Source organism: Hylobates moloch, unplaced genomic scaffold, assembly GCF_009828535.3.
Source record: "Hylobates moloch isolate HMO894 unplaced genomic scaffold, HMol_V3 SCAFFOLD_12, whole genome shotgun sequence".
NCBI lineage: Eukaryota > Metazoa > Chordata > Mammalia > Primates > Hylobatidae > Hylobates > Hylobates moloch.
This window is the reverse complement of record NW_026652287.1, coordinates 33,438,910-33,464,379: the sequence shown is the minus strand read 5'-3', so window position 1 is coordinate 33,464,379 and position 25,470 is coordinate 33,438,910. Positions and strand designations below refer to the sequence as shown.

Genomic DNA, 25,470 nt, shown 5'->3' with positions numbered 1-25,470 from the left:
GAGACAGGGTCTCATGCCGTCACCCAGGCTGGAGTGCAGTGGCACAGTCACAGCTCACTGCAGCCTTGACCTTCTGGGCTCAGGTGATCCTCCCACCTCAGCCTCCTGAGTAGCTAGGACTACAGGTGCCCGCCCCCACACCTGGCTAATTGTTGTGTTTTTTGTAGAGTCGGGGTTTCACTGTGTTGCCCGGGCTGGTCTTGATCTCCTAGACTCAAGCAATCTGTCCCCCTCAGCTTCCCAAAGTGCTGGGACTATAGGCATGAGCCACCGCACTCGGCCTCTTGTTTTGTTTTCATTACAAAAGTAATTTGTACTTCTGGTAACAGATCTTTAAGAAATACAGCCATATATAAATCAAAAAGTTGCAGTCACTGTATCATTTGAATGTTTTTAGATCAGAAATGTTTTTGGTAACAGAAAACTTAACCCCAGTAGCCTGAACAATATGGAAATCTGTTATTTTTAATGCTGACAACACTGTGAGGTAGGTGCCCTTGCAGTCCTCATTTTTCTTTAGAAGCAAAAGAGCCTCAGCGAGGTGAAGAGCCTTGCCCCGGGGCCAGACTTGGCGCTTGAATTAGATCTTAGTACTGCTTCCAAGGCCCACGCTCTGGCGCCTAATACTGGTGCCTTCACTTTGATTTTGGCCTCCTTAGCCCAGAGTAAACTGCCAGGCCCTCTCACTCTCCTCCTCCTCATTCCTGTGTGCAGCTCCAGAAAGCAGTGGGGCCTGAGATCACCAAGACAGACCTGGTCCCCGCCTTCCAGAACCTGATGAAAGACTGTGAGGCCGAGGTGAGGGCCGCAGCCTCCCACAAGGTCAAAGGTTGGTGCTGGCAGCCAGAACACAGCAAGTGGGGTGGGTATCCGAGAGGCTGGAGGTGGAACTAGCACATCAGGTCTCACTTCCCTTTGCCGCCCTCTCCCTGCCCACAGAGTTCTGTGAAAACCTCTCAGCTGACTGTCGGGAGAATGTGATCATGTCCCAGATCTTGCCCTGCATCAAGGTAACAGAGAGTTTGATGGGAGGAACCAAGTGGATCTGAGCCTGCCAAAAAGAGGGGCTGGAGACAAGGCTTTGGGGATAGTCAGCTGCAAACTAGGTTCCCAGCCCTCTGGGACCAGGCATTTCTTGGGTTTCAAGCAATTGGGGTCCTGACTGCAGCTTGAGGCTGACCTTAAAGGTGGAAGTACTTTCTAGAACCTCAGACGTCACTGAGTCCTCTCATTCACAGGGTTTTGGGGTTGGAGTGGAGGCTGCTGAGAGCAGGGGTCATTGAACTCTAAGTAGGTGGTACGCATAAGGAACAGTGATTTCCCCTGTACCCTAAGCCATCCCCTGCTCCATGAATGAGAGGGGCAGAAGCAGGTTATTGTCTCTTAGGAGTTGGCATCTGCTTGGCCACTTGCTGCTGCAGGGGTTGCGCTGACCCCTGTGCCTACCCCTTCTCTCTTCCAGGAGCTGGTGTCCGATGCCAACCAACATGTCAAGTCTGCCCTGGCCTCAGTCATCATGGGTCTCTCTCCCATCTTGGGCAAAGACAACACCATCGAGCACCTCTTGCCCCTCTTCCTGGCTCAGCTGAAGGATGAGGTAAGGGTGCCAGGATCTCAGCTCTGGGTTTGTGGAGGGGACAGGTGGGTCTACCTAGATTGTTAGGGTTTACCTAGATTGACCAGGAATCTCCTGATATCTCAGCAGACATCCAGATCTTTGCTGAGTTGGATGTTTGTGGGCATAGCTGTGTGTTCATGCATTCATTCCTCCAGGCACTCTGCATGAGTCCTTTCCTGGACATTAAGGATATGAAAAATAGAGTAGAAATTTAAAGTTTTTATTTATGGCCAGGCGCGGTGGCTCACGCCTGTAATCCCAGCACTTTGGGAGGCTGAGGTGGGTGGATCACCTGAGGTCAGGAATTCGAGACCAGCCTGGCCAACATGGTGAAACCTCGTGTCTACTAAAAATGCAAAAATTAGCCAGGCATAGTGGCAGGTGCCTGTAATCTCAGCTACTCGGGTGGCTGAGGCAGGAGTATCACTTGACCTCAGGAGGCGGAGGTTGCAGTGAGCCAAGATTGCACCACTGCACTCCAGGCTGGACAACAGAGCAAGTCTCTCTCTCAAAAAAAAATTATTTATTTATGTTTTGAGATAGGGTCTTGCTCTGTTGCCCACACTGCAGTGCAATGATGTGATCATGGTCCACTGCAGCCTCCACCTTCCAGGCTCAAGTGATCCTCCCACCTTAGCCTCCCAAGTAGCTGGGACTACAGGCAAGAGCCACCACATCTAGCTAATTTTTAAAAACATTTTCCATAGAGACAGGAAAATTTTGCCCAGGTTGGTCTTGAACTCCTGATCTCAAGCGATCCTCCTGCCTTGGCCTCCAAAGGCCTGGGATTATAGGCGTGAGCTGCCGCGCCCAGCCTAGATTAAGAGTTTTGGTCCTCAAAAGCCTTCAGAGACTGGCAGTGGAGAGAGACAGGCAGTCCCATGATGCCATTAAGGTGTTACAGGTGCTGTTAAGGATGAGTTCATGTTTTTTAGGGTTTAGGCTAAGGTGCTATAATATAGACCCCAGAATACACTGGCTTAAATTAGATGGTGGATTTTTTTTCTCTCTCTCTCTCGTAACAGTCTAGGTGGTCCTACACTGGTGGGTTAGCCCTGCTGACCTCAACTGTCTCTGAATCTCAGGAAACTTCTCCAATTTTTAGCATCTCTTAGCTGGCATGGAGGGGTCAGGCACAGACCACAGCAGGCCCAGTCCTCTGAAGGACGAGATTCCTCACATGTGCTTGCCACCCTATACACCTATTGGCCAGGAGGGTCACATGACCACACCCAGCAGTTCAGGTTGCCTGGATTACAAAGGATGAGAGGCGGTGCTGGGTGATGACTGGAGAGATCATCAGGGTGACCACTGGGGAAGGAGTTTGGACTTGACTGTGGGCAAGTGGAAGAGCCAGAATAGAGTTGATGTTAGAAGGCACCCTGAGGCTTACGTGAAGGAAAGATTGAAGTGAGGCGGCCAGCAGCAGTGTAGGAAGACCAAACCGGAGGCTGTGGGAGTCTGGAAGGCTGAGGCTAGACTAAGTGGTATGTAGAGACGAGGCTGCAGTGATACAGAAGGATTCAGGATTGTTCAGGAGGCAGAAGGGACCACATGGTGGTTTCTGCCTTGGTGGTGAAAAACTGGGCAGATGGTGCAATCATTTGCTGGTGTGTGACGTCTTTGTTCCCAAAAGCCTCAGTCCTTCTCTCTTCCCCATCCCCTTCTTTCTTTTTTATACACAGGCGCACACACAGTGTGCTAGAAAGTTGGAGGAAATACTGTAACAGAAAGTACTGCATCACACTTCAGTCCCCCATGCCCCTAAAAGTTAGTTACTCAGTTCCGTTACAGTGGAGTAATCTCTTAGCCCCAGAATTACAGTCAATTTTTTAATACATTGAAAAGAGTGCGCTATTTTTAATATATTTTTTGCTCTTTTTCTTTTTCCCTATTAGTGGGTGATTAACTGTACTATTTTTAATCAGTTAATTACGTCAGTTGCTAAAAGTTTGAATCATCATTAATGTTCATGACGAATTTTATGACTTAAGTAGTTTATCTGAGTTATGCTTCACATGCACGGTTTCTTTTATAATCATATTTTATAGATATTAATAGAATTTTTATTTGTTTTTGATGCTTTAATGGGCATAATTTGGCAGGTGAGAGCCCCTCAAGTTGTCAGCTATGTCATTTCACACCTCTCCAGAGTTTTGGGGAGCATTTTGCCTCCGGCATCAGGGAAGGATCCAGGCTCAGCCCAGTGTGAAGGCAAGCCCATACATGCTGCAAGTGCGCTAGGACTGGAGCATTTTTTCTCCAGTTTCACCTTCAGCAAGCACCATGTGGTAATCATGTGCTGGCTGCCAGCCTGTCTCAGGGCAGCTTCTCTTAGAAGAAAAGAACCAGCATGGTTTTCTTGGTGTGAGGAATTTATATGACTTATGTTTGAGATTTCCGTTTTAGATTGATAAACTTTATATTTCACATTTTGACTCTCACCAGAATTTATAAACTTGTCTAAATGAAAAAGGCTACCTTTTTATTGGTGCACCAAAAAGAAGTCTTTTTAAATGGGTAAGGTATAGTCTCTGAGCCTTCTCTTCTCATGCGTTCAGCACCTTGAGGCTCACACAGCAAGGGCTGAGCTGGGCAAGAGCCAGTCCTATCTTTGGAATGTGCAGGGTTTCAGCAGCCCAAGCCTGCCAGGCTTGTTCACTTGGTTATTGATTCATTTCAGTGCTCCTTTATTTTTTTAGACTAAAATAGTTTTTATAAGGAAATAGTTTTCTTCCTTCCCCTCTCCCATGTTGTGGATTGATAGCCAGAAAGGAACCCTTGTTAGCAAGCAGCAGAGCTAGGATTAGAAGAATCATGTCTGTCTGTTTTTTTCCAGGGTGCTATATTTTCCTACTGTAATTCTTAAAGTCCTTTCAAAATGGATAAACATTTCTTGTGATACTATTGTAAGGTTTAAAAATCTGCTTGACTTAGTGATCCATGCTGCTTGGTTTTTGTGTGCCGTTAATGTGTCCCCAGGACGGGGAGCCGGGCTTGAACAGGAATAGGCCCTCGGGAGATGTCCATAAAAGTTGATGCAGCTGAGCTCTTTCCATCCTGTCCTGGGTTGCTGTGTGCATTGCATTCTCTCAGAATCCTTCTTTCCTCTCCTCAGTGCCCTGAGGTACGACTGAACATCATCTCCAACCTGGACTGCGTGAACGAGGTGATTGGCATCCGGCAGCTGTCCCAGTCCCTGCTCCCTGCCATTGTGGAGCTGGCTGAGGACGCCAAGTGGAGGGTGCGGCTGGCCATCATTGAGTACATGCCCCTCCTGGCTGGACAGCTGGTGAGTTAGGAGGCCTGGGGGCCAGGCAGTGCTGCCTCAGGGGAGGTGCAGTGTGTCCAGGGCTGTGATAGGGAAACAGGGGGCTTTGAAGGCTTAGTGGAGGCTGTGACAACTGCCTGGGGAGTCGAAGGAAGGGACCCAGGAAATAGGGCTTTAAAAGATGCGTTGGATTCAATAAGAGAGAAGAGGGAAAGGAGCACCTCAGACGAAGTTGAGAAGTGTCGGTCTTTCTAGGGTGGGTGTAGGTTCCTTGGGGTGTGGCTAGCAGCTCCCCCTGTTTGCTCTCCTGGAACCCTTACTGTGGAACCCTTGGTTTCTCCTGTAGGGAGTGGAGTTCTTTGATGAGAAACTTAACTCCTTGTGCATGGCCTGGCTTGTGGATCATGGTGAGTGCCTCCGCAGGAGCAGCAAGAGGAGGTGGGAGCTCCAGAAAGGCAGGATGGATTGGCTGGGGCTGTGGCAGGTAGTGGAGGAGGCTAGAGTCACTCCCCGTGCCACTGGATGCTCGTATGGACCAGCTCCCATGCTTGTTAGAGTCCTAGAGAAGTGTTGAGTGGGAGGAGGACAAAACAGATCACCCAGGGGTTGCCTGGTGTAGTGGAGAGCCAGAGGGCCACTGAGCAGCCAGACCAGGGTTTTGAATCCTGCCCTTGGGGCTGTCAGATCTAAAACAAGTCACCTGCTGTCTTTGAATGAGCCCCACACTCGTTCTTTGAAACTTCTTATTCTGGTCCCTTGGGGCCATTATGAGAATTGCTCATTGTTTACACTAAGAGAGGAAAAAAATAAAAGGTAATATTTATCTCTGTGAAGCCCTGTTTGAAGTAATAAGTGCCACATAATTTAGGCAAATCACTTGTTAGAGCCTTAGTTTGCCCATCTGTAAAATGAAGCCAGTAGTGGAACCTACCTCTTGGAGTGGTTGAAAAGATAGTCTATAAAAAAAACAGTTACTAGATACAGCACATAGTAAGCCCTTTTTCTCTCTTTGGCTCACATGCGGCCTGGCACCTAGGGGCTGCTTTGTAAGCCATGGTGAGTGTGACCTACAGTTTGCCCACATCAGTTCTTCACCTCCAAATCCCTGTCTGTCTCACCCTCACCCTTCTGCAGTATATGCCATCCGCGAGGCAGCCACCAGCAACCTGAAGAAGCTAGTGGAAAAGTTTGGGAAGGAGTGGGCCCATGCCACAATCATCCCCAAGGTCTTGGCCATGTCCGGAGACCCCAACTACCTGCACCGCATGACTACGCTCTTCTGCATCAATGTGAGCCTTCCACCTGCCTGCTGGCCCATCCCTAGGGAACTGGAGTGCCGGGGAGAGGAAGGATGCTAGAGGGTTCCCCAAGGGAGACACCTGGTTTGGGAATGGAGACATGGAGGGGATCTTCTATTCAGAGATGAGTCCTTGGGGGAACTGCAGGCAAGGGGTTGGGGCTCCCAGGATCAGGGTCATAGGGCCTTTGGGACTGGGGACTTGGATGGTGAGGGACCCAGGGCCTGGGAGACTTGACACTGTTGGAGCAGCGATCTCAAGCTTTATGAGCACCCCTCTCCTTCCCTGCGAAATGTGTGTCTCTATCTGTGGTGCGGTGGGTGAATGTACGGGCTCTAGGTCAGACCTAGTTTTAAATTCTGGTGCCGCCATACATTAGCTATGGACCTTGGATAGTTACCTAACCCCTTCATGCTTTGGTCTTCTCATTTGTACGGAATTCATACTGGTAATCACAGCCTAGTGAGTGTGAAGATTAATCAGGTTATACACGCACAGGGCTTAGAACAGTTATGCTACAGATAGGAAGTGCTCCTGTCTATTTGCTTTTCCTATGATTATAATTATCTCATGTACTACTTATTTATGTGTAAACCATACACAGAGCTGAAAGGAAGGGATTTAAAAATAAATACAACTAAGTGTTCTGATCATGTCTTCCCATGCCACACTCTGGAGATCACTGCTCTAAGGAGGGATCCTAGGGCTTGGTAATTAAGGTCCATCTCCAGAATAATTAAGGGAAGCCTGAGGACAGAGAAACTGGGACATCGCAGAATGGAGACGTGGTGTTAGGATGGTGTTAGTGGAGTTGGGAGATTCACTCCACTAACTGAGTCACCCGTATTGCTCAGCCTCTGTAGGGCCTGATGATCACCAGAGTGGCCTGGTCAGAGGCAGCGGGAAATGAGAGTTAGCCAGAAGCTTTGCATACTCACCCCTGCCACTCACTGGCCTCCAGGTGCTGTCTGAGGTCTGTGGGCAAGACATCACTACCAAGCACATGCTGCCCACAGTTCTGCGCATGGCTGGGGACCCGGTTGCCAATGTCCGCTTCAATGTGGCCAAGTCTCTGCAGAAGATAGGGCCCATCCTGGACAACAGGTGAGGTCTGGATACTCCTGCACACACTGGCAGGGGCTTGTTGTGGGCACCTTAATCTTTGACCTTTGAAGGTAGAGCCCAGGGTCAGAGGCCCAGCACCACTCCTGGCTTGCTGTGTGACCTTGGCTCCCTTCCCTTCTCAAGGTCTGTTTTCTTCTCAACTGTAAAATGAACATCACAGCATGAAATAGAAAGAGGGGGTGATGGCATGGCAGTCCTATGTACTAGCAACAGGTCATTAGAAAATGAAATCACCTTATGTTTTATATAAGTATGTGTATAATTTATAATTGCACCAAAAATATCAAATAGCCAGGAATAAATACAATGAAAGATGTGTATGTAACACCTGTAGTGTAAACTGTAAAACACTACTGTGAGAAATTAAAGCAGAGCTGACCAAGGTGGGTGGATCAGTTGAGGTCAGGAGTTCACGACCAGCCTGGCCAACATGGCAAAACCCCATCTCTAGTAAAAATACAAAAAATTAGCCAGTGTGGTAGCACGCGCCTATAATCCTAGCTATTTGGGAGCCTTGAAGGCAAGAGAATCACTTGAATCCGGGAGGCAGAGGTTGCAGTGAGCTGAGATCACGCCACTGCACTCCAGGCTGGGTGACAGAGCGAGACTCTGTCTCAAAAAAAATTAAAGCAGACCTACATAATATTCATGGATGGGACAGTTCCCTGAACTCATCTTTAGATTCAATATAAGCCCATTAAATCTTAACAGGTTCTTTAGTGGAAAATTGACACTTCTAATGAACAAAGTTGGATGATTTATACTACCAGAGACCAAGACTTATGACACCACAGTAATTAAAATAGATGTGAACACAGCATATTTAAATCACCCAATAGGATGGAATCAAGGGCACAGAAACAGTCCCACGTGTGTTTAACAGCAGGGACCTCTGTCGTTCAGTGGAGAAATGTATGTATTTTAAAAAACATATTTGGGGCAGTTTGATACCCTTGTAGGAATAAAAGAAGTCTCACCTCAATGCATAAACAAATTAATTTGAGATGACAGACCAGAACCAGAAAGATTTTAAGAACAAAGGGCCTAGAAGAAAATGTAGGAAAATATCTTCATGAGTTAGTGTAGGCACAGATTTGTTAAACAGCAAACCGGAGGAAGTGATGGGTAAGTTGACCTTCTGTAAAATGTAGCACTATTTCTCAAAAGACAGCATTTTGAGAGTAAAATGCAAGCCACTGACTGGAGGAAGATGTCTGCAATGTATGTTTCTGAGAAAGGACTCATCCACAATACCTGCCTACAAATCAGGCAGGACAAGAAAGAGATGGGGGAAAAAGACTTGAATAGGCACTTGAAAAAGGATCTCCAAATAGCCAGTAAGCATATGACAAGGTGTTCAGCATGATTAGCCTTCAGGAAAATGCAAATTAAAGCTCAGTGACATATCACTACACACCTCCCAGAACAGCCAACATTAAAAAAGACTCAGTGGTGCAAATGTTGGTGAAGACATAGAAGAGCTGGAAATCTCATCCATCGCACTTGGGGCTGTACATTCAGAGTTTGATCACTCTGAAAACGGGAGTGGAACTGGAGTGGAATTTGGTGAAGCTTGTTATACAAACACCCTGTGAAACAGCCCTTCCACTCCTGGGTCTCTATCCAGGAGAAGTCAGTGCTGTTTCTGTCAGAAGAACGTTCATGGTAGCTTTGTTCATGGTAGCTTTATTCATAGTAGCCATAAAAACGGAAACAACCTCCATGTCTGTCCACAGTAGAGTAGATAAATTTTAGTTTACTGCTGCAGTGGAAAACTATTCAGCAGTGATGAAACAAATGCCTGCTCTAAGCAGCAACAGATGACTCTTACAGATACCATGTTGAGTGAGGAGCCAAACCCAAGGAAACACACCATTTATGTCAAGTTCAGAAACAAGCAGAATGAAGGAATTGAGATGATGGAAGTAAGAATAGTGGTTATTTGGGGAGAACAGGGAGCTGTCAGCTGAAAGTGGGGGACCCACAAAGCCTGCACATTCCTCTCTCTATCTGTTCCAGAACACAACCTCAGCTTTAGTTTCTCTCCGAAGTCCTCCTCCGTTTTCCAAAACAATTGACTCTTGGTGCAGGTGGATTTCCCTGGGCCCCATAGATGAGGGTGGATGCCTCCTCTGGGCTCCTGGAGGACCAGGAACTTCCCCTTGCGGCCACTTACCCCTCCCCTCACACGTACCAGTTTGGTCTCTTCCTCCTGGCCCGGGTGCCTCATGGCAGAAATCATGAGTGATTTAGCTCCATATTCACTCCTAATACATTGTAGACCTCAGTGAATATGTGTGAAATCAATGAAAGATCCATTTGCTGGGCCTCAGAGACTTGGGGGTTCTGAGATTCTGTTCCACTTTCCCAGCCTACTCTGATCTCCCTGTTTGGGGCCCCAGAGAAGTCTGTCCTTGTTTGTCATACTTCTGACCTTTAATTGGCTGGTTGGTTGGTTGGTTTTTTGCAGTTTGTTTGGTTTTCCGTTGAGACAGAATCTCGCTCTATCACCCAGGCTGGGGTACAGTGGTGTGATCTGGGCTCACTGCAGCCTCTGCCTCCTGGGTTCAGGCAGTTCTTGTGTTGTGCACCACCATGCTTGGCTAATTTTTGTGCTTTCAGTAGAGATGGGGGTTTTCCCATGCTGTCCAGGCTGGTCTTGAACTCCTGGCCTCAAGTGGTCTGCCCACCTGGGCCTCCCAAAGTGCTGGGATTACAGGCATGAGCCACCGTGCTCGGCCTTGTTTGTTTGTTTTTTTTGAGACGGAGTTTTGCTCTTGTTTCCCAGGCCGGAGTGCAATGGTGCAGTCTTGGCTCACCACAACCTCCACCTCCCAGGTTCCAGCGATTCTCCTGCCTCAGCCTCCCAAGTAGCTGGGAGCACAGGCGTGCACCACCACTCCCTGCTAATTTTGTATTTTTAATAGGGACAGGGTTTCTCCATGTTGGCCAGGCTGGTCTGGAACTCCCGACCTCAGATGATTCACCCATCTTGGCCTCCCAAAGTGCTGGGATTACAGATGTGAGCTGCCACGCCCGGCCTGATTTTACTTTTAATTGACACATAATTATACATATTTATGGGGGTATAGTAGTGTTTCAATAATATGTGCAAATGTGTAATGATCAAATTAGGATAATTAGCATATCTATCACCTTAAACGTTGACCGTTTCTTTGTGATGAGAACATTCAAAATCTTTTATAGCTGTTTTGAAATATGCAAAATATTGTGAACTGTGGTCACCCTCCTGTGCAGTGATCAGAGATTTCCAATTCCTGTGTGTGTCCCGGATTCTTGAGACTCCTCCCACCTTGGGTTTGGTGTGTCCATGTCTGTGTACACCCTCTTGCTCAAGAGATGTCCCCACCTGTTGCCCCAGTCCATCCTGGCTTACCCTCTCTCTCCCTGTCTCCTTTCGCTTTCCAGCACCCTGCAGAGTGAAGTCAAGCCCATCCTAGAGAAGCTGACCCAGGACCAGGATGTGGACGTCAAATACTTTGCCCAGGAGGCTCTGACTGGTAAGACCTAGAAAGCACGGAGCCCTAGCTGGAGGGTGGACTTTGAGAACATGCGCTAGGCCTGTGGGCAGCAGCTTCTGGGAGGGGGAGGTACCATGGCATTGTGGGCAGAGAGAGGGCTGTGGTTCTGATTCTTGCCTGTTCCTGTTTTCCTAGTTCTGTCTCTCGCCTGATGCTGGAAGAGGAGCAAACACTGGCCTCTGGTGTCCACCCTCCAACCCCCACAAGTCCCTCTTTGGGGAGACACTGGGGGGCCTTTGGCTGTCACTCCCTGTGCATGGTCTGACCCCAGGCCCCTTCCCCCAGCACGGTTCCTCCTCTCCCCAGCCTGGGAAGATGTCTCACTGTCCACCTCCCAACGGGCTGGGGGAGCACGGGGTTGGACAGGACAGCAACCCTGGGAGGAAGGGGCTACTCCACCCAAGTTGGGGAGAGATGTGAGCATCCCAGGTCACTGGATCCTGCTGCTGTAATGGGAACCCCTCCCCCATTTACTTCTCCACCTCCCGTCCTCCCTCTCATTGGTTTTTTTTTGTGTGTCAACTGTACTGTTTTTATTTTATTCCTTTTATTTTCCCCCTTTTCACAGATAAATAAAGGTCTAGAAGTAGTCAGTCCTCTGGCCTTAGTCATCAGCATGGAGGAGGGGGCACCACCCCAGAGCCATAACATCTGCCCTTTTCTCTGGAGAAGATCTTGTTACAGGACCCATTATACCCCTATGTCCCGAAAGAATTCTCTGGGGATCCCCCCAGGAGTGCTGCTGGCCTGTGGGGTAGAGGGTCCACGAGGTGCTGTGGCTGGTGTCCTGTAGTGCAGTCCAGTTTCATAGGTGTTGGCCGAGTATTTGGGGGGTTAAGAGCAGGTGCCTTGGAACCAGACTGCCTGGGTCCAAATTGTGGCTCCCTCAGTTAATAGACGTGTGACCAGAAGTAGCTTGTTAAGTCTTTATGAGCTCAGTTTTGTATTGTGTAAAATGAGAGTGACAGTAGTACCTAGATTGCAGGGTGGGTGGCGAGGACCAAGTGAATTAGTACCTGGAAAGTGTGTAATAGTTTCAACATGAGAAGTACACAACATGAGAAGCAGAGTTAGCTGTACATTGCTAGAGAACCCCCTGTGGGCCATTTCCTGTGTTCTTGAAGAAGGGCTTGTACCCTGTCCCCAGAAGGTCTCAGAGTAATCAGGATGGTACCAGGGAGAGAACTATGGCAAGATAGACCAGTTGTCTCTCAGTGTCTATTCTCCCTTTCCTAATATAGAAGCTCTGATTTTTAGCTGGGCACATGACTGTATGGATTCAAGGTATTTTCCTAGTGTCTCTTGAAATTAGGTGTGGTATTGTGACCAAATTCTAGCCAAAAAGATGTTGAACAGAAGTGGTATGTGCAGCTTCTAGGAAGTGTTCTTTTTTTTTTTTTTTTTTGAGGCAGAGTTTCGCTCTTGTTGCCCAAGCTAGAGGCATGATCTCGGCTCACCGCAACCTCCGCCTCCTGGGGTCAAGCGATTCTCCTGCCTCAGCCTCCCGAGTAGCTGGGAATACAGGCATGTGCCACCATGCCTGGCTAATTTTTGTATTTTTAGTAGAGGCAGGGTTTCTCCATGTTGGTCAGGCTCGTCTCGAACTCCCAACCTCAGGTGATCCGCCCACCTTGGCCTCCCAAAATGCTGGGATTACAGGCATGAGCCACCACACCTGGCCCGGAAGTGTTCTTACAGGGCAAGGCGTGATCCCCCACCTTTCCTCCTTCCTGCACGCTGGAATGTGGACCAGATGGCTGGAGTAGGAGCTGCCACCTTGGTCCAGAAAATGATCTCAGGAGTGAAGGTCAAGTAAGGCAGGACAAGATAGAAGGAGCCTGGCTCCCTGCGGCTGTGAAGAGCCATGCCAGTATTGTCACCTGGGAGAATTAAACTGGTCAAGTGCCTGTTCGTTTGGGGTTTCATCACTTGAAGGTGACCGGAATTCTAACTGATTCAGGGAGGGGCCCAGAGCACCCTGGAGAAAGGAGCAAGGGACGTAGGGCTGGTGGTGTCTGCATGGAAGGGTTTCGCAGAGGAAATGATGCTTGAGCACATGTTGACACAGGTGGTGGAAGGGAAATGTGGCTTTGAGTGACAAGGTGATTTCACCAGCTCAGCCCTCATATTACCACATCGCTACTCTTTGTTAGACTTCATTGTGCCCTCGGGGATGAGGCTGAAGGAGACCAAAAAGCATCTTTAGAAATTTCCATTTATGCCCTGGGCGATAAACTCTCCCAGTTGAGAACCACTGCTCTAGAAATGTGAACACACGTGTAACCAAACACCAAAGTCTGACATTAAACCTTGGCTTTCCCCATGGTTAACGCTGCTGGTCCATTGCAACAAGAGTGCGGTGGACCAGCAGCCTTTGCATTCTCAGGAGCTTGTTAGAAATGCAGAGCCTCTCGCCCCTGCCCCAACCTGCTCAGTCAGAGCCTTCATTTTAACAAGATGCCCAGGTTCATCTGCACACTGAAGTTTGAGAAGTCCTGCCTTAAATACCCAGTTTTTCTCTCCTGAGAGTGAGGTTAATGCTACCTGGCTCTAGGGCTGAGGATGTGCTAGGGCTCAGAGGTGGGGTCTAGAATTGGACATGTGTATGTAGACAAGGCTCAGGGATAAGTTGAGGCTGCAAGATTGGGCAAGTGATGGAATGGGATCATTACAGGAGGTGGAGGTGGGATGGATACCCAGGATGCGCTGGGTAATGAGGTGATTCCCAGCGACCACAGGAGTGAATATGGTGAGTATGAGAGAAGAGGGTGAAGGATAGCTTGAGTTATTGAACCCCGGCAGAGAGTCCTGAGTTAACCAGGAGTTGCTTGGTGTCTTGGGTCATGTGCTCTAGAAGCAGAGCCCCAGTGGAGACTCGTTCAAGTGTCTTACGAGGGAGTGCTCTCAGGAGAAGGGACTGAGTAACTCACCTTCTGTGAGCTTCAAGTTGGAAGAATCCAATCAGGTGATGAATGGGAAGTTATTGAGTCCATTGTTAGGAGCAGTTCCTAATCTCCCAGGCTGGAGGCTTTATTTGCTCCATACACCTGGCCTTCTCTGTAGCAGCTGAAGTTTGATGCTGGAGCTGGGTCAGGGTGGAGAGACTGTGGAGCCAGGATGCACGACCCTGGCCTGTTTCTCCCCCTCTCTAGGCCTAAATCCCAGCAGTTAACACTGGCCGTTTCTCATGGTTCCTTCCACAAGCACTGTTCTCCAGAGCCCACACACAAAGTTTGTCTCCTTTTGTGATGACTGCACTTCTTTGGCTGTTTTTGCCAACAGCATCTTCACTGACCCCTTCATTCCACCACTTTGACCCAGACGTGGATGCGGATGAGGTTGCTGAGTCACTTGATGCCTTTGGCTAATGCATAGGGGCACACGAGTAGCGCTGTAGAATCACCATGCCCTTGACTCAGGTTGCAGAATCTGCCTGTGGTGCTTGAGCTGTGGTTGCTGCTAGAAGAGAATTACCGTGGCTCCCCCGGGCAGATGAAGATGACGAGGTGGTGCCTCAGCCCCGAGGAGCGAACTGCAGGGCACTGACAAGATTCTGCCTGTCGCCATCAGGCCTGGAGGGAAGGAAGACACTAGGTTCACCTACCCAAGCTGGTGGCATGAGGCATAAATTTAAAAAAATAGGGCGGGCATGGTGGCTCACGCCTGTAATCCCAGCACTTTGGGAGGCTGAGGTGGGTGGATCACCTGAGGCCAGGAGTTCGAGACCAGCCTGACCAATGTGATGAAACTCTGTCTGTACTAAAAATGTGAAAAAATTAGCTGGGTGTGGTGGAGGGCGCCTGTAATCCCAGCTACTCAGGAGGCTGAGGCGGGAGGATTGCTTGAACCTGGGAGGCAGAGGTTGCAGTGAGCCTAGATTGGGCCATTGCACTCCAGCCAGGGTGACAGAGCGAGACTCTATATGAAAAAAAATAATAATTGAGGAACTTGCCAAAAAGAGAAAATCCAATAAAGATTCAGTGCCAGGCCCTGACTCCAGCAGGCCTTCCCCTGCTCCCTTGATGTCTTGCCATAGAGCTGCAAGGTGATGGGGGGTTACAGGCTTCATAGGGCTGGATTTTTCCCAGTCAGCCTCTAGGAAGGGTAAGAGACTAGTAGCTTGAAGTTTAGGTTGGCTAATTGGGTCCTTCCCAGACTTCAGAGGAGTGAAGGGAAACCTGAGACCCCAACTCTTCATGGGGAATCGCTGCCCTCTGTCCCCAAGAGCACATGCCTCTCCTGAGAGAAACTGAAGAGTGGGAATCTGCTCCCACCCACCCCTTAGCTTGGGCTTAGCCTCAGCCCTCACCCTGCTGTTCCTCTACCCTGTGCATATTCTAGAGCAATAGGGAGAATGGACCTTCCCTGATGCTGGAAATAAGAATGAGGGGCTAGAACTCCAATCTCACTCTCTAGGCAAATGGCAGATATTTATTATTCATGAATACTCTGGCTTTCTACGTTGAGTTAATTCAGGTCTATGTTCCTTTGCTGTTACTCCTCTTTTTTCATATGTTTTGTACAGATACTAAGCTTTTATTTTATTTTTGAGACAAGAGTTTTGCTCTTGTTGCTCAGGCTGGAGTGCAATGGTGCGATCTCAGCTCACTGCAACTCCCGCCTCCCAGGTTCAAGCGATCCTCCTGCTTCAGCCTCACAAGTAGCTGGGATTATAGGCATGTGCCACCACGCCCGCCTAATTTTGTATGTTTAGTAGAGACGGGGTTTCTCCATGTTGGTCAGGCTGGTCTCGAACTCCTGACCTCAGGTGATCCACCCGCCTCAGCCTCCCAAAATGCTGGGATTACAGGGGTAAGCCACCGCACCCAGCCGTTTTTATTTTTTGAGATAGAGTCTCGTTCTGTCACCCAGGCTGGAGGGCAGTGGCGCGATCTCGGCTAACTGTAACCTTCACCTCCTGGGTTGAAGCCATTCTCCTGCCTTAACCTCTTGAGTAGCTGCTGTTACTCTTAACATGGATAAAAATACTTTTTTAAAATTTCTTTCTTTGGGAAACTAAAAGATTTGCAATTCTCAATTGGTATTTCAGTCTGTGGTCTTCTACTGAGGAAGGAGCGTGGAGCTCTGTCAGATAGGATCCTGCTTCCTGAGGCCAGGACTTACTCTCCGATGTGATCAGAGGCTTTCACAGTGTCCACATTGGTCTCCAGATCAGCCCTATCATGGAGGCTTGGTCCAGAGACCCTCACATGAAAAGGGAAATGATAAACAAGTGTCCAGGAGACACCGTTCTGCAGGGATTCTGCCCTCTCTGAACAATCTCCCCCATGGCCACAGAAACCCTGGGATTTTCCCAGGAGCTAGCCAGCACACACAGATTATGAACTTCGGACAGAAGCCCCAGCCCTAACCCTCACTGATACCTGTCATGCCCAAACTGCTCTGAAGTGCTCATGTGCTGGTATCTCCTGAGAGTCTGCATGTCAGTGTGTCTCTGTGCTAGTGTAATTTATTTAGAAAAGTTGGAAGACCAACAGGCAAAGGGCAGGATACTGGAGGCTGGGTCTAGGGTCCTGTTACCTGATTTATGTCGCTGATTTTCCCAAATATTGATAAAAATGAATTGATCTCTAGGTGGCAGAGAAACAGGAGGAACCCCAGACTACATAGTAAGTAGAAAATGAAATTAATGCTGCATTTCATTTAGATTGAGCTCAGCCCTGAGTCACGAAGTCTTTTCAAAGCAAAGGTATAGTTCTCCCTTATCTGAAGCTCACTGTGGCCTTGGGCAGCCTGGCATTAAGAATTCTCAGCATGTTCACTCTTGAGTTCTGTGCCTGCATCACACAGCAATGGAACAGTCCCAAAGGATTCTTAAGGGTGGGGAAAGGCACTAAGAAGATGAACCTGCAGCCCATGTTATACTATCTGGTCTAATTTATACTACTGTTATCAAGCAAAAGGAGCTTTCTCCCTGAGGCACTGGAAGCCAATATTTTGACACCAGGTTTTTGAGAAAGAAAAGCTTTTTATTGTAAGTTGACTCAAGATGAGTCAAGCTCAAATCTGTCTCCCTGTGCTGACTTTAAGGCAGTAATTTAATTATAAAACGTTTAGGAGGTGGATTCTGGGGTTCTCAGGTGATAGGTAGAAGGAAAGGAGAGCTCTGGAAAGTCTTCAGGCATGCACAGTTCTCTTCATGTCTCCTCATGCATCATACGCACATTTAGGGGGAATTTAAAACATGGTGAGGAAATTCAGGCTGTAACATCAGCATGCTTGGTCTGTGCAAACTCCATTTGGCCATATTGGTTTCAACCAATTTTGGCCAGTTTTGTAGAGGGAGTTTGAGCATTTCAGAAAGTTATTTCTTATCTGCTGTTCTGTAAATTCATAATTTTTGTTAGTTACTGGTTTATTTAACTCTTTGGGCATGGGTTCACTACCACCTGTCCCGATACCACTTCATCTTTCCTGGGCCTCCTTACTTTCCACCTTCATTCTCTCATCATACTTTATATACACGTATAATTCCCTTTCTATTCTGTATGTAACCCAGATATCAGCTGTATTGCCTCATCTCTTAGATATCTATGTATACTCTGACCTAATCAAAACCAGAAATTGTGGAACTGAAAAAGCCAGTGTGTGAAATGAGAAAAGCAATAGAGAGGGGTAACAACAGTATTGAACAAGCAGAAGAAAGAATTTGTGAACTTGAAGATAAGTTATTTGAAAATACATGCTCAGAGGAGAAGAAAGAAAAAAGAATATATAAAAAAAAAGTCATCAGGATGTATGGGACAGCATCAAAACAGCCAAGTTCTCATTACAGGATTTTAAGAAAGAAAGGAGAAAGAAGGCTATAGAAAGCTTATTTAAAGAAATAGTAGCCAAAAATGTCTATATCTGGGAAAAGATATAAATGTCTAGGTGTAGGAAGCTTAAAGGTCTCCAGTTAGTTTTAATTCAAATAAAACTTCAGCAAGACATGTTATAATAAACTGTCAAAAATCAAAGACAAAAGTACAGGGGTTTCTGTTTTCTGTTGTTTTGAGCCAGAGTCTTGATCTGTTACCCAGACGAGTGCAGTGGCACCGTCTTGGTTCATTGCAACCTTCGCCTCCCGGGTTCAAGCAATTCTCATGCCTCAGCCATGCTCAGCCTCCCAAGTAGCTGGGACTACAGGTGTACACCACTGCCTGGCCAATTTTTATATTTTTTAGTAGAGACAGGTTTCACCATGTTGGCCAGGCTGGTCTGGAACTCCTAGCCTCAAGTGATCTGCCTGCCTTGGCCTCCCAAAGTGCTGGGATTACAGGCATGCTGCACTCGGCCCAAAGACAGAGTTTTAAAGGCACAAAAGAAGAGAGACTCATCATTTACAATGGAAATCTATAAAGCTATCAGCAGACTTAGCTGGCAGCTAAGAATAATTTACCTAGCAAGCTGTCCTTTAGAAATGAAGGACGTTGTATATGGATTTTCCCATACAAACAAAAGCTAAGCAAGTATATCACTTCTAGGTCCGTCTTACGAAAATGATAAAGGGAGTTTTTTTTAACATAAAAAAAGGACATTTAGTAGTAACATGGAAACATGTAAAAGGATAGAACTCTCTGATAAAAGTAAATGCAGAATCAAATTTCAGGATACTCTAACACTAATGGAAGTGTGGTAATCACATATATTGAGTATAAAGTCTAAAAGGCAAAACTGTTAAACATAATAGGCATATTAGCTTGTTTAGGGATATACAATATAAAAGAAGTCTAACATCAAAAATATAAAATGTGGGTGGAAGAATAAAAGTGTTTTCTGTGTGATAGAAGTTAACTTTTTATCAGGTTAAAATAGCCATTTATAAGTAAAATATGTTATATGTAAGACTCATGCTAATCACGAAGCAAAAAACCTATAGTAAGTATTCAAAAGATAAAAAGCAAGAAATCTAAACATACCAGTTCATAAATGCATCTAATAACAAAGACAGCAAGTGAGTAGGAAGAAACAAAGAATCTACAAAACAATGAGGAAATAATAAAATGAAGAGTAAGTTCTTTTTTTTTTTTTTTGATACGGAGTCTCTCTTTGTCACCCAGGCTGGAGTGCAGTGGTGCGATCTCAGCTCACTGTAACCTCCGCCTCCCAGGTTCAAACAATTCTCCTGCCTCAGCTTCCCGAATAGCTGGGACTACAGGTGCCTGCCACCACACCCAGCTAATTTTTTTGTATTTTTAGTAGAGACGGGGTTTCACCATATTGGCCAGGCTGGTCTCAAACTCCTGACCTTGTGATCTGCCCGCCTTGGCCTCCCAAAGTGATGGTATTACAGGCATGAGCCACTGCACCCCGCCAGGAGTAAGTTCTTAACTATCAATAATTACCTTGAATGAGGCCGGGCGCTGTGGCTCAAGCCTGTAATCCAAGCACTTTGGAAGGCCGAGGCAGGTGAATCACCTGAGGTCAGGAGTTCGAGACGAGCCTGGCCAACATGTTGAGACCCCGTCTCTACTAAAAATACAAAAAATTAGCCAGGCATGGTGGCGGGCACTTGTAATCCCAGCTACTTGAGAGGGTGAGGCAGGATAATCGCTTGAACCCAGGAGGCGGAGGTTGCAAGAGCAAAACTCCATCAAATAAATAGATACCTTGAATGTAAATGGATTAAGTTATTTAAAGACACCGAATATCATAATAATTTTTTAAAAGACCCAAGTATATGCTGTGAGAAGAGACTACACCATTAAGAACACAGAAAGTGAAGAACTAGAAAAAGATATTCTATGCAAATAGAAACCAAAACAGAGTAGAGGTTGAATAAACATTAAGGAAAAACTATAACGGTACAAAAATTGTCATTATACAATGATAAAGAGGTGAATTCATCAAGAGGATATAAGAATTGTAAATGTAGATATGTGCACCATCAGAGAACCTTAGTATATAAAGCAAATATTAATCTGAAGGGAGAGACAGATTGCAATACAATACTAGTAGGGAGCTTAAATATCTTATTTTCCATAATGGACAGATCATTCAGACAGAAAATCAATAAGGAATCATTGGATGCGAACTGCACTTTAGACCAAATGTACCCTAACAGACATACACAGAACATTCCATGAAACGGTAGCAGAGTATCATTCTTCTCAAGCATATGGAACATTCTCTGGACAGATCATGTAGATAAGACAAAGCAAATCTTATCAAATTTAATTGAAATTATATCAAGTATTAGTTTATACTACAATGGGACAAAATTAGAAATCAATAACGAGGAATTTCAAGATGGAGGGATATGGGAAAATTAAACCACATGCTCCCAAACAATGGGTTAAAAAAAGAAATCACGAGAGATTTTAAAGTATCTTGAGACAAGCAGAAATAGAAACACAATATATTAAATCTTATGGAAAGCAGCAAGAGCAGTTCTAAGGAGGAAGATTAGAGCAATAAATGCCTACAACAACAACAAAAAAGGTCTCTCAAGTAAACAACCTAACATTTACACCCTAAGGAACTAGAAAAAGACAAGCAAACAACTGGAAGTCAGTAAAAAAAGGAAGTAATAAAGATCCAATGTAATCAGAAAAAAATGAGAGAGCAGAAAAACACAATTGAGAAGATCCTTGAAACTAAGATTGCTTTTCTGAAAAGATAAATCACAAACCTTTAGCCAAACAAACCAAGAAAAAAGAAGACTCAATCAGACATGGAAGATGAGACATTACACTTAGTACCACAGAAATACAAAAGGTCATAAGACAACATTATCCACAATTATATGCCAACAAGTTAGACAATCTAAAAGAAGTGGAGAAATTCCTAGAAAGATAAAATCTGCTAAGACTGAATCATGAGGAAATAGAAAGTATCTTTCATTAATGCAGAATCGAGGAAAACAAATTAGGCCAGATGCAGTGGCTCACCCCTGTAATCCCACCACTTTGGGAGGCTGAGGCAGGCAGATCACTTGAGGTGAGGAGTTTGAGACCAACCTGGCCAACATGGCAAAACCGTGTCTTTACTAAAAATACAAAAATTAGCTGGGTGTGGTGGTGCATGCTTGTAATCCCAGCTACTTGAGAGGCTGAGGCACAAGAATCACTTTAACCGGGGAGGTGGAGGTTGCAGTGAGCCTAGATCACACCACTGCACTTCAGCCTGGGCAACAGAGGGAGACTCTTGTTTCAAATAAATAAAATTAAGAAAAACAAAAACAAATTAAAAATCTGAACTGACCAAGAATGAGAAACGAGATTCAATCAGTAATAAAACACTCGCATCAAAGTAAAGCCCAGAACGTGATGTGTTCTTTGCAGCATTCTACCAAATATTGAGTAATGCCAATCATTCTCAAATTCCTTCAAAATATTTAAGAGTAGAAAACATTTCCATTCTCTTTTTTGAGGCCAGCATTACCCCGATGCCAAAGCTACACACAAGGATACTACAAGAAAAAGCTACAGGTCAACATCCCTATGAACTTAGATACAAAAATCCTCAACAGAATACTAGCCAAAAAAAAAAAAAGTTGGCCTGTGCAGTGGCTTCACGCCTGTAATCCCAGCATTTTGGGAGGCTGAAGCGGGTGGATCACCTGAAGTCAGGAGTTCGAGACCAGCCTGGCCAACATGGTGAAACCGTGTCTCTACTAAAAATACAAAAATTAGCTGGGCATGGTGGCAGGTGCCTGTATGCCCAGCTACTCAGGAGGCTGAGGCAGGAGAATCACTTGAACCCAGGAGGTGAAGGTTGTAGTGAGCCCAGATAGTGCCATTTCACTCCAGCCTGGGTGGCAGAGTGAGACTCCATCTTAAAAAAAAAAAAAAAAAAACACATTAAAGGATTATTTACTATAATGAAGTGGTAGGTTATCCCTGGATGAAGGATGGGTCAACCTATGCGAATCTGTGAATGTGATGCACCACATACAAAGAATGAAAACATAATCCATATAAGCATCTCAACAGATTCACTGAATGCATTGGACAAAATTCAACATTCTTCCATGATAAAAACTCTCATCAAATTAGGCATAGAACCTCAGCACAACAAAGGCCACATATGACCAACCCACAGCTAATACTATGCCCAAAGATGAACAGTTGAAAGCCTTGCCTCTATGATCAGGAACAAGACAAGGATGCACGCACTCACCACTTTTATTTAACATAGTGGTGAACGTCCTTGCCAGAGCAATTAGGCAAGAAAAAGTAATATAAAGCATTCAAATAAAAAAGAAAGAAGTGAAATTATTCTTGTTTAGTAATGACCTTATACACGGAAAACTCAAGACTAAACAAAAATACTGTTAGAAATAATAAGTGATAATAAATGAACTTTAAAAAGTTTGAAGATGTGAAATTGGTGAGCAAAATTAGTTGCATTTTTATATACTAAAAATGAACTCTCTGTAAAAGAAATCAAAGCCATCTTATTTTCAATAACCAGCAAAACAATGAAATACATAGAAGTGATTTTGTCTAAAGAGGTGAATAACCTGTAAACAGAAAATTATAAAATGTTGACAAAACAATGAAGAATATACAAAAAAATGAAAAGATACGTCGTGGTTGGGAATTGGAAGAATTAATAGTGTTAAAATGTCCCTACTAACCAAAGCAATCTGCAGATTCAGTGCAATCCCTATCAAAATTCTAATGACATTATTCACAGTAATAGAAAAAACAATCTTGACATTCATATGAAACCCAAAACCCCCCAAATTTTCCAAAATAATATTGGATAAAGGAAACAAAGCTGGATGTATAACACTACCTGATTTCAACATCTACTATGAAGCTATACGAATCAAAACACATGACACTGGCATAAAAAGAGACACATGGACCAATGGGATGGAATAGAGAGCTCAGCAATAAGCCCATGCATTCATGGTCAATTGACTTCAACAATAGTGCCAAGAACACATGATGTGGAAGGATGCATTTGGATATCTACATAGAAAAACAATAAAATTGGGGTTTTTAAATCTGATGTTTATTCAAATATTGCCTCAAAATGCATTAACAACTTAAACATAAGGTCTGAAACTATAAAACTACTAGAATAATTCATAGAAGAGCTACATCATATTTGTCCAAACAATGATTTTTGGATATGACCCAAAAAGCACAGTCAATGAAAGCAAAAATAGACAATCGGGATTAAATCAAAAACTTCTGTACAGCAAAAAGTCGGGGTGGTGGTGGTGAAGAAATTTTGATTAATTAGTACAACGATATGGTTAGAATGAATAAGCTCTACTGTTAGCACAGTAGAGATTATTAACAATAATTTATTGTACATTTCAAAATAGCTAAGAGACGATCTAAAATGTTCTCAACGCAAAAAAATGATAAGCATTTAATGTCATGGGTATCCTAAATTCCTTGATTAGTTCATTTTTTTGCTTCATTAAATGGGATCTTGCTCTGCCACCCAGTGGCGATCATGGCTCACTGCAGCCTTGAACTCGGCTCAAGGGATTTTTCCACTTCAGCCTCCAGAAGTGCTCAGATTACAGGCATAAGCCACTTTGCTCAGCCAAAAGGGGCCAAAGGGTGGATCACTGAAAGGTGTTACATGAAAAATTTTGTGCTGCTACCCAAAACTAAACGTTGAAGTGCCCCGAATCTCCAGTACCTTAGAATGTGTTTTGAGATAGAGCCCTTTAAGTGCGATTAAATTAAAATGAGGGTGTTAGAGTGGGATGCAATCAATCTGACTGATGTTCTTATAGAAAGGGAAAATATGGACACAGAGACACCAGAGTGTCGTGCACATAAAGACTTTGAGGACACTTCATAATGGCGACCATCTGCACGCCAAGGAGAAAACAGCAAGCCTGCCTTCACCTCAATCTTGAACTTCCAGTCTCCACAACACTAAGAAAATTAATTTCTGTTGTTTGTGCTACCCAGTCGATGGCATTTTGTTATGGCAGCCTGAGCAGATTAACACACACGGCAAGAATCTGCCCTTTCTTTTTTCTTTTTCTTTTTTTTTTTGAGACAGACTCTCGTGTATCACCCAGGCTGGAGTGCAATGGCACGATCTCGGCTCACTGCAACCTCTGCCTCCTAGGTTCAAGCGACTGTCCTGCGTCAGCCTCCCCAGTAGCTGGGATTATAGGCACCCACCACCATGCCTGGCTATTTGTATTTTTAATAGAGATGGGGCTTTGCCATGTTGCCGAGGCTGGTCTCGAACCCCTGACCTCAAGTGATCCACCTGCCTCAGCCTCCTGAAGTCCTGGGATTACAGGTGTGAGCCACTGCCCCCAGCAGAATCTCCCTTTTCAATGCTGACACCTCTATGAGTTTCTCATAATCTCTCCTTCTCATGAGTTCCAGGTTCCCAGTCTCTGAGGATGTCAGTTCTTACAGCTTGACCCTCTCAGAAAGGAGAGGCTTCACAGGGAGGCATAAAGAAAGCAGAATCTGGGGATACATCTCCCATTATATTGTTTGCCCAATTTCAGGAATTAAAGGATAACAAAGTCACCAAGGGATCTTCTCCATTAGAGGTGCTGAGATGTAGTGTGAACAGTATTGATTGGTTTTAGAGGCAGAACTTCCTGTTGCTGACTTTGGACAAATCGTTAACTTTTCTAAGTCTGAATCCTCCAGTGATATAGCACGTCGCCGGCATTCCTCGCTGGGATATTGTGAGTCTCACAGGGCATTCTGCACGTGAAAGGAGGTGGCAAATATAAATCACTGCACATGTGTGAGGCTTCATATTATAGTCACAGATGTTTTGGATCTTGCTCCCTGATTTCTGATGCTCACAGAATCTAAAATTACAGGATTTAACCAAAGAGGGCATTTTTCTCGACCTCCTGTAAAATCCCTTTGTTCTTAATTTCACCACATCAGAAGCAGCCTTCTATCTTCTAGCTCTGACATTATTCAGTGCATGGGTCTTAATTTAGAAAAGTGACTGAGTGATGACACAGAGAGGCCAATGGGATTTTTAAAGGAAAGGTAGGGCAGAGTAGGGTACACAGTTTAGGAGTGGCCAGATTGAAGCATTCCTGAGGGCCTTGGGGAAAGGGGCTGTTCCTAGTTGTCTGGTACCTGGCTTTGTGTTGACTTAGGAGAGCAGAATATTGGCTTGGTGTGTGAGAGTTTGACAAGGAGAGGGTTGAGGGCATGGGCTCTGGGTGGGTAAATTTTCATAGGAAAGGCTGGCTCCAGGAAACCCACTTCTACCTCTAAGAATTTGCTCGCCCTAAGGTGGGCAGTCTCTGCCCAGTCAGGGAAGACACAGTCACAGCACCAAGAACACAGAAAATAAGGAAATATAATAAATATAATTGGCCCTGTGATGGACAGGTGCCAAACAGACAAATACAGAATCTAAAGAAACGGATTTAAAACAGAGTTTGTCACAAAAAAAAAAAAAAGAGAAATCCTGGGGATTTTTTTTCAAAGCAATTTCACTTCTAGTCTTTTTTTTTTTTTTTTTGAGATGAAGTCTCGCTCTTGTCCCACAGGCTGGAGTCCAATGGTGTGATCTCGGCTCACTGCAACCTCTGCCTCCCGGGTTCAAGCGATTCTCCTGCCTCAGCCTCACAATTACGGGCGCCTGCCACCATGCCCGGCTAATTTTTGTACTTTTAGGAGAGATGGGGTTACACCATGT

General features: G+C 45.4%; 1 protein-coding gene across 1 annotated transcript in view; it reads left to right on the top strand.

Annotated features, from left to right (window-relative positions):
• The window catches only part of PPP2R1A (protein phosphatase 2 scaffold subunit Aalpha), a 36,480-nt gene extending 25,033 nt beyond the window's left edge, over positions 1-11,447 (top strand). The window contains exons 7-15 of the mRNA XM_032168947.2: positions 715-829; positions 940-1,010; positions 1,463-1,597; positions 4,737-4,910; positions 5,236-5,296; positions 6,024-6,178; positions 7,149-7,291; positions 10,742-10,833; positions 10,990-11,447. Coding sequence (XP_032024838.1) covers positions 715-829; positions 940-1,010; positions 1,463-1,597; positions 4,737-4,910; positions 5,236-5,296; positions 6,024-6,178; positions 7,149-7,291; positions 10,742-10,833; positions 10,990-11,006 — 963 coding nt within the window. The 3' untranslated portion in view covers positions 11,007-11,447. The remainder of the gene's footprint in view (positions 1-714; positions 830-939; positions 1,011-1,462; positions 1,598-4,736; positions 4,911-5,235; positions 5,297-6,023; positions 6,179-7,148; positions 7,292-10,741; positions 10,834-10,989) is intronic.
• The last annotated feature ends 14,023 nt before the right edge of the window (positions 11,448-25,470 follow it).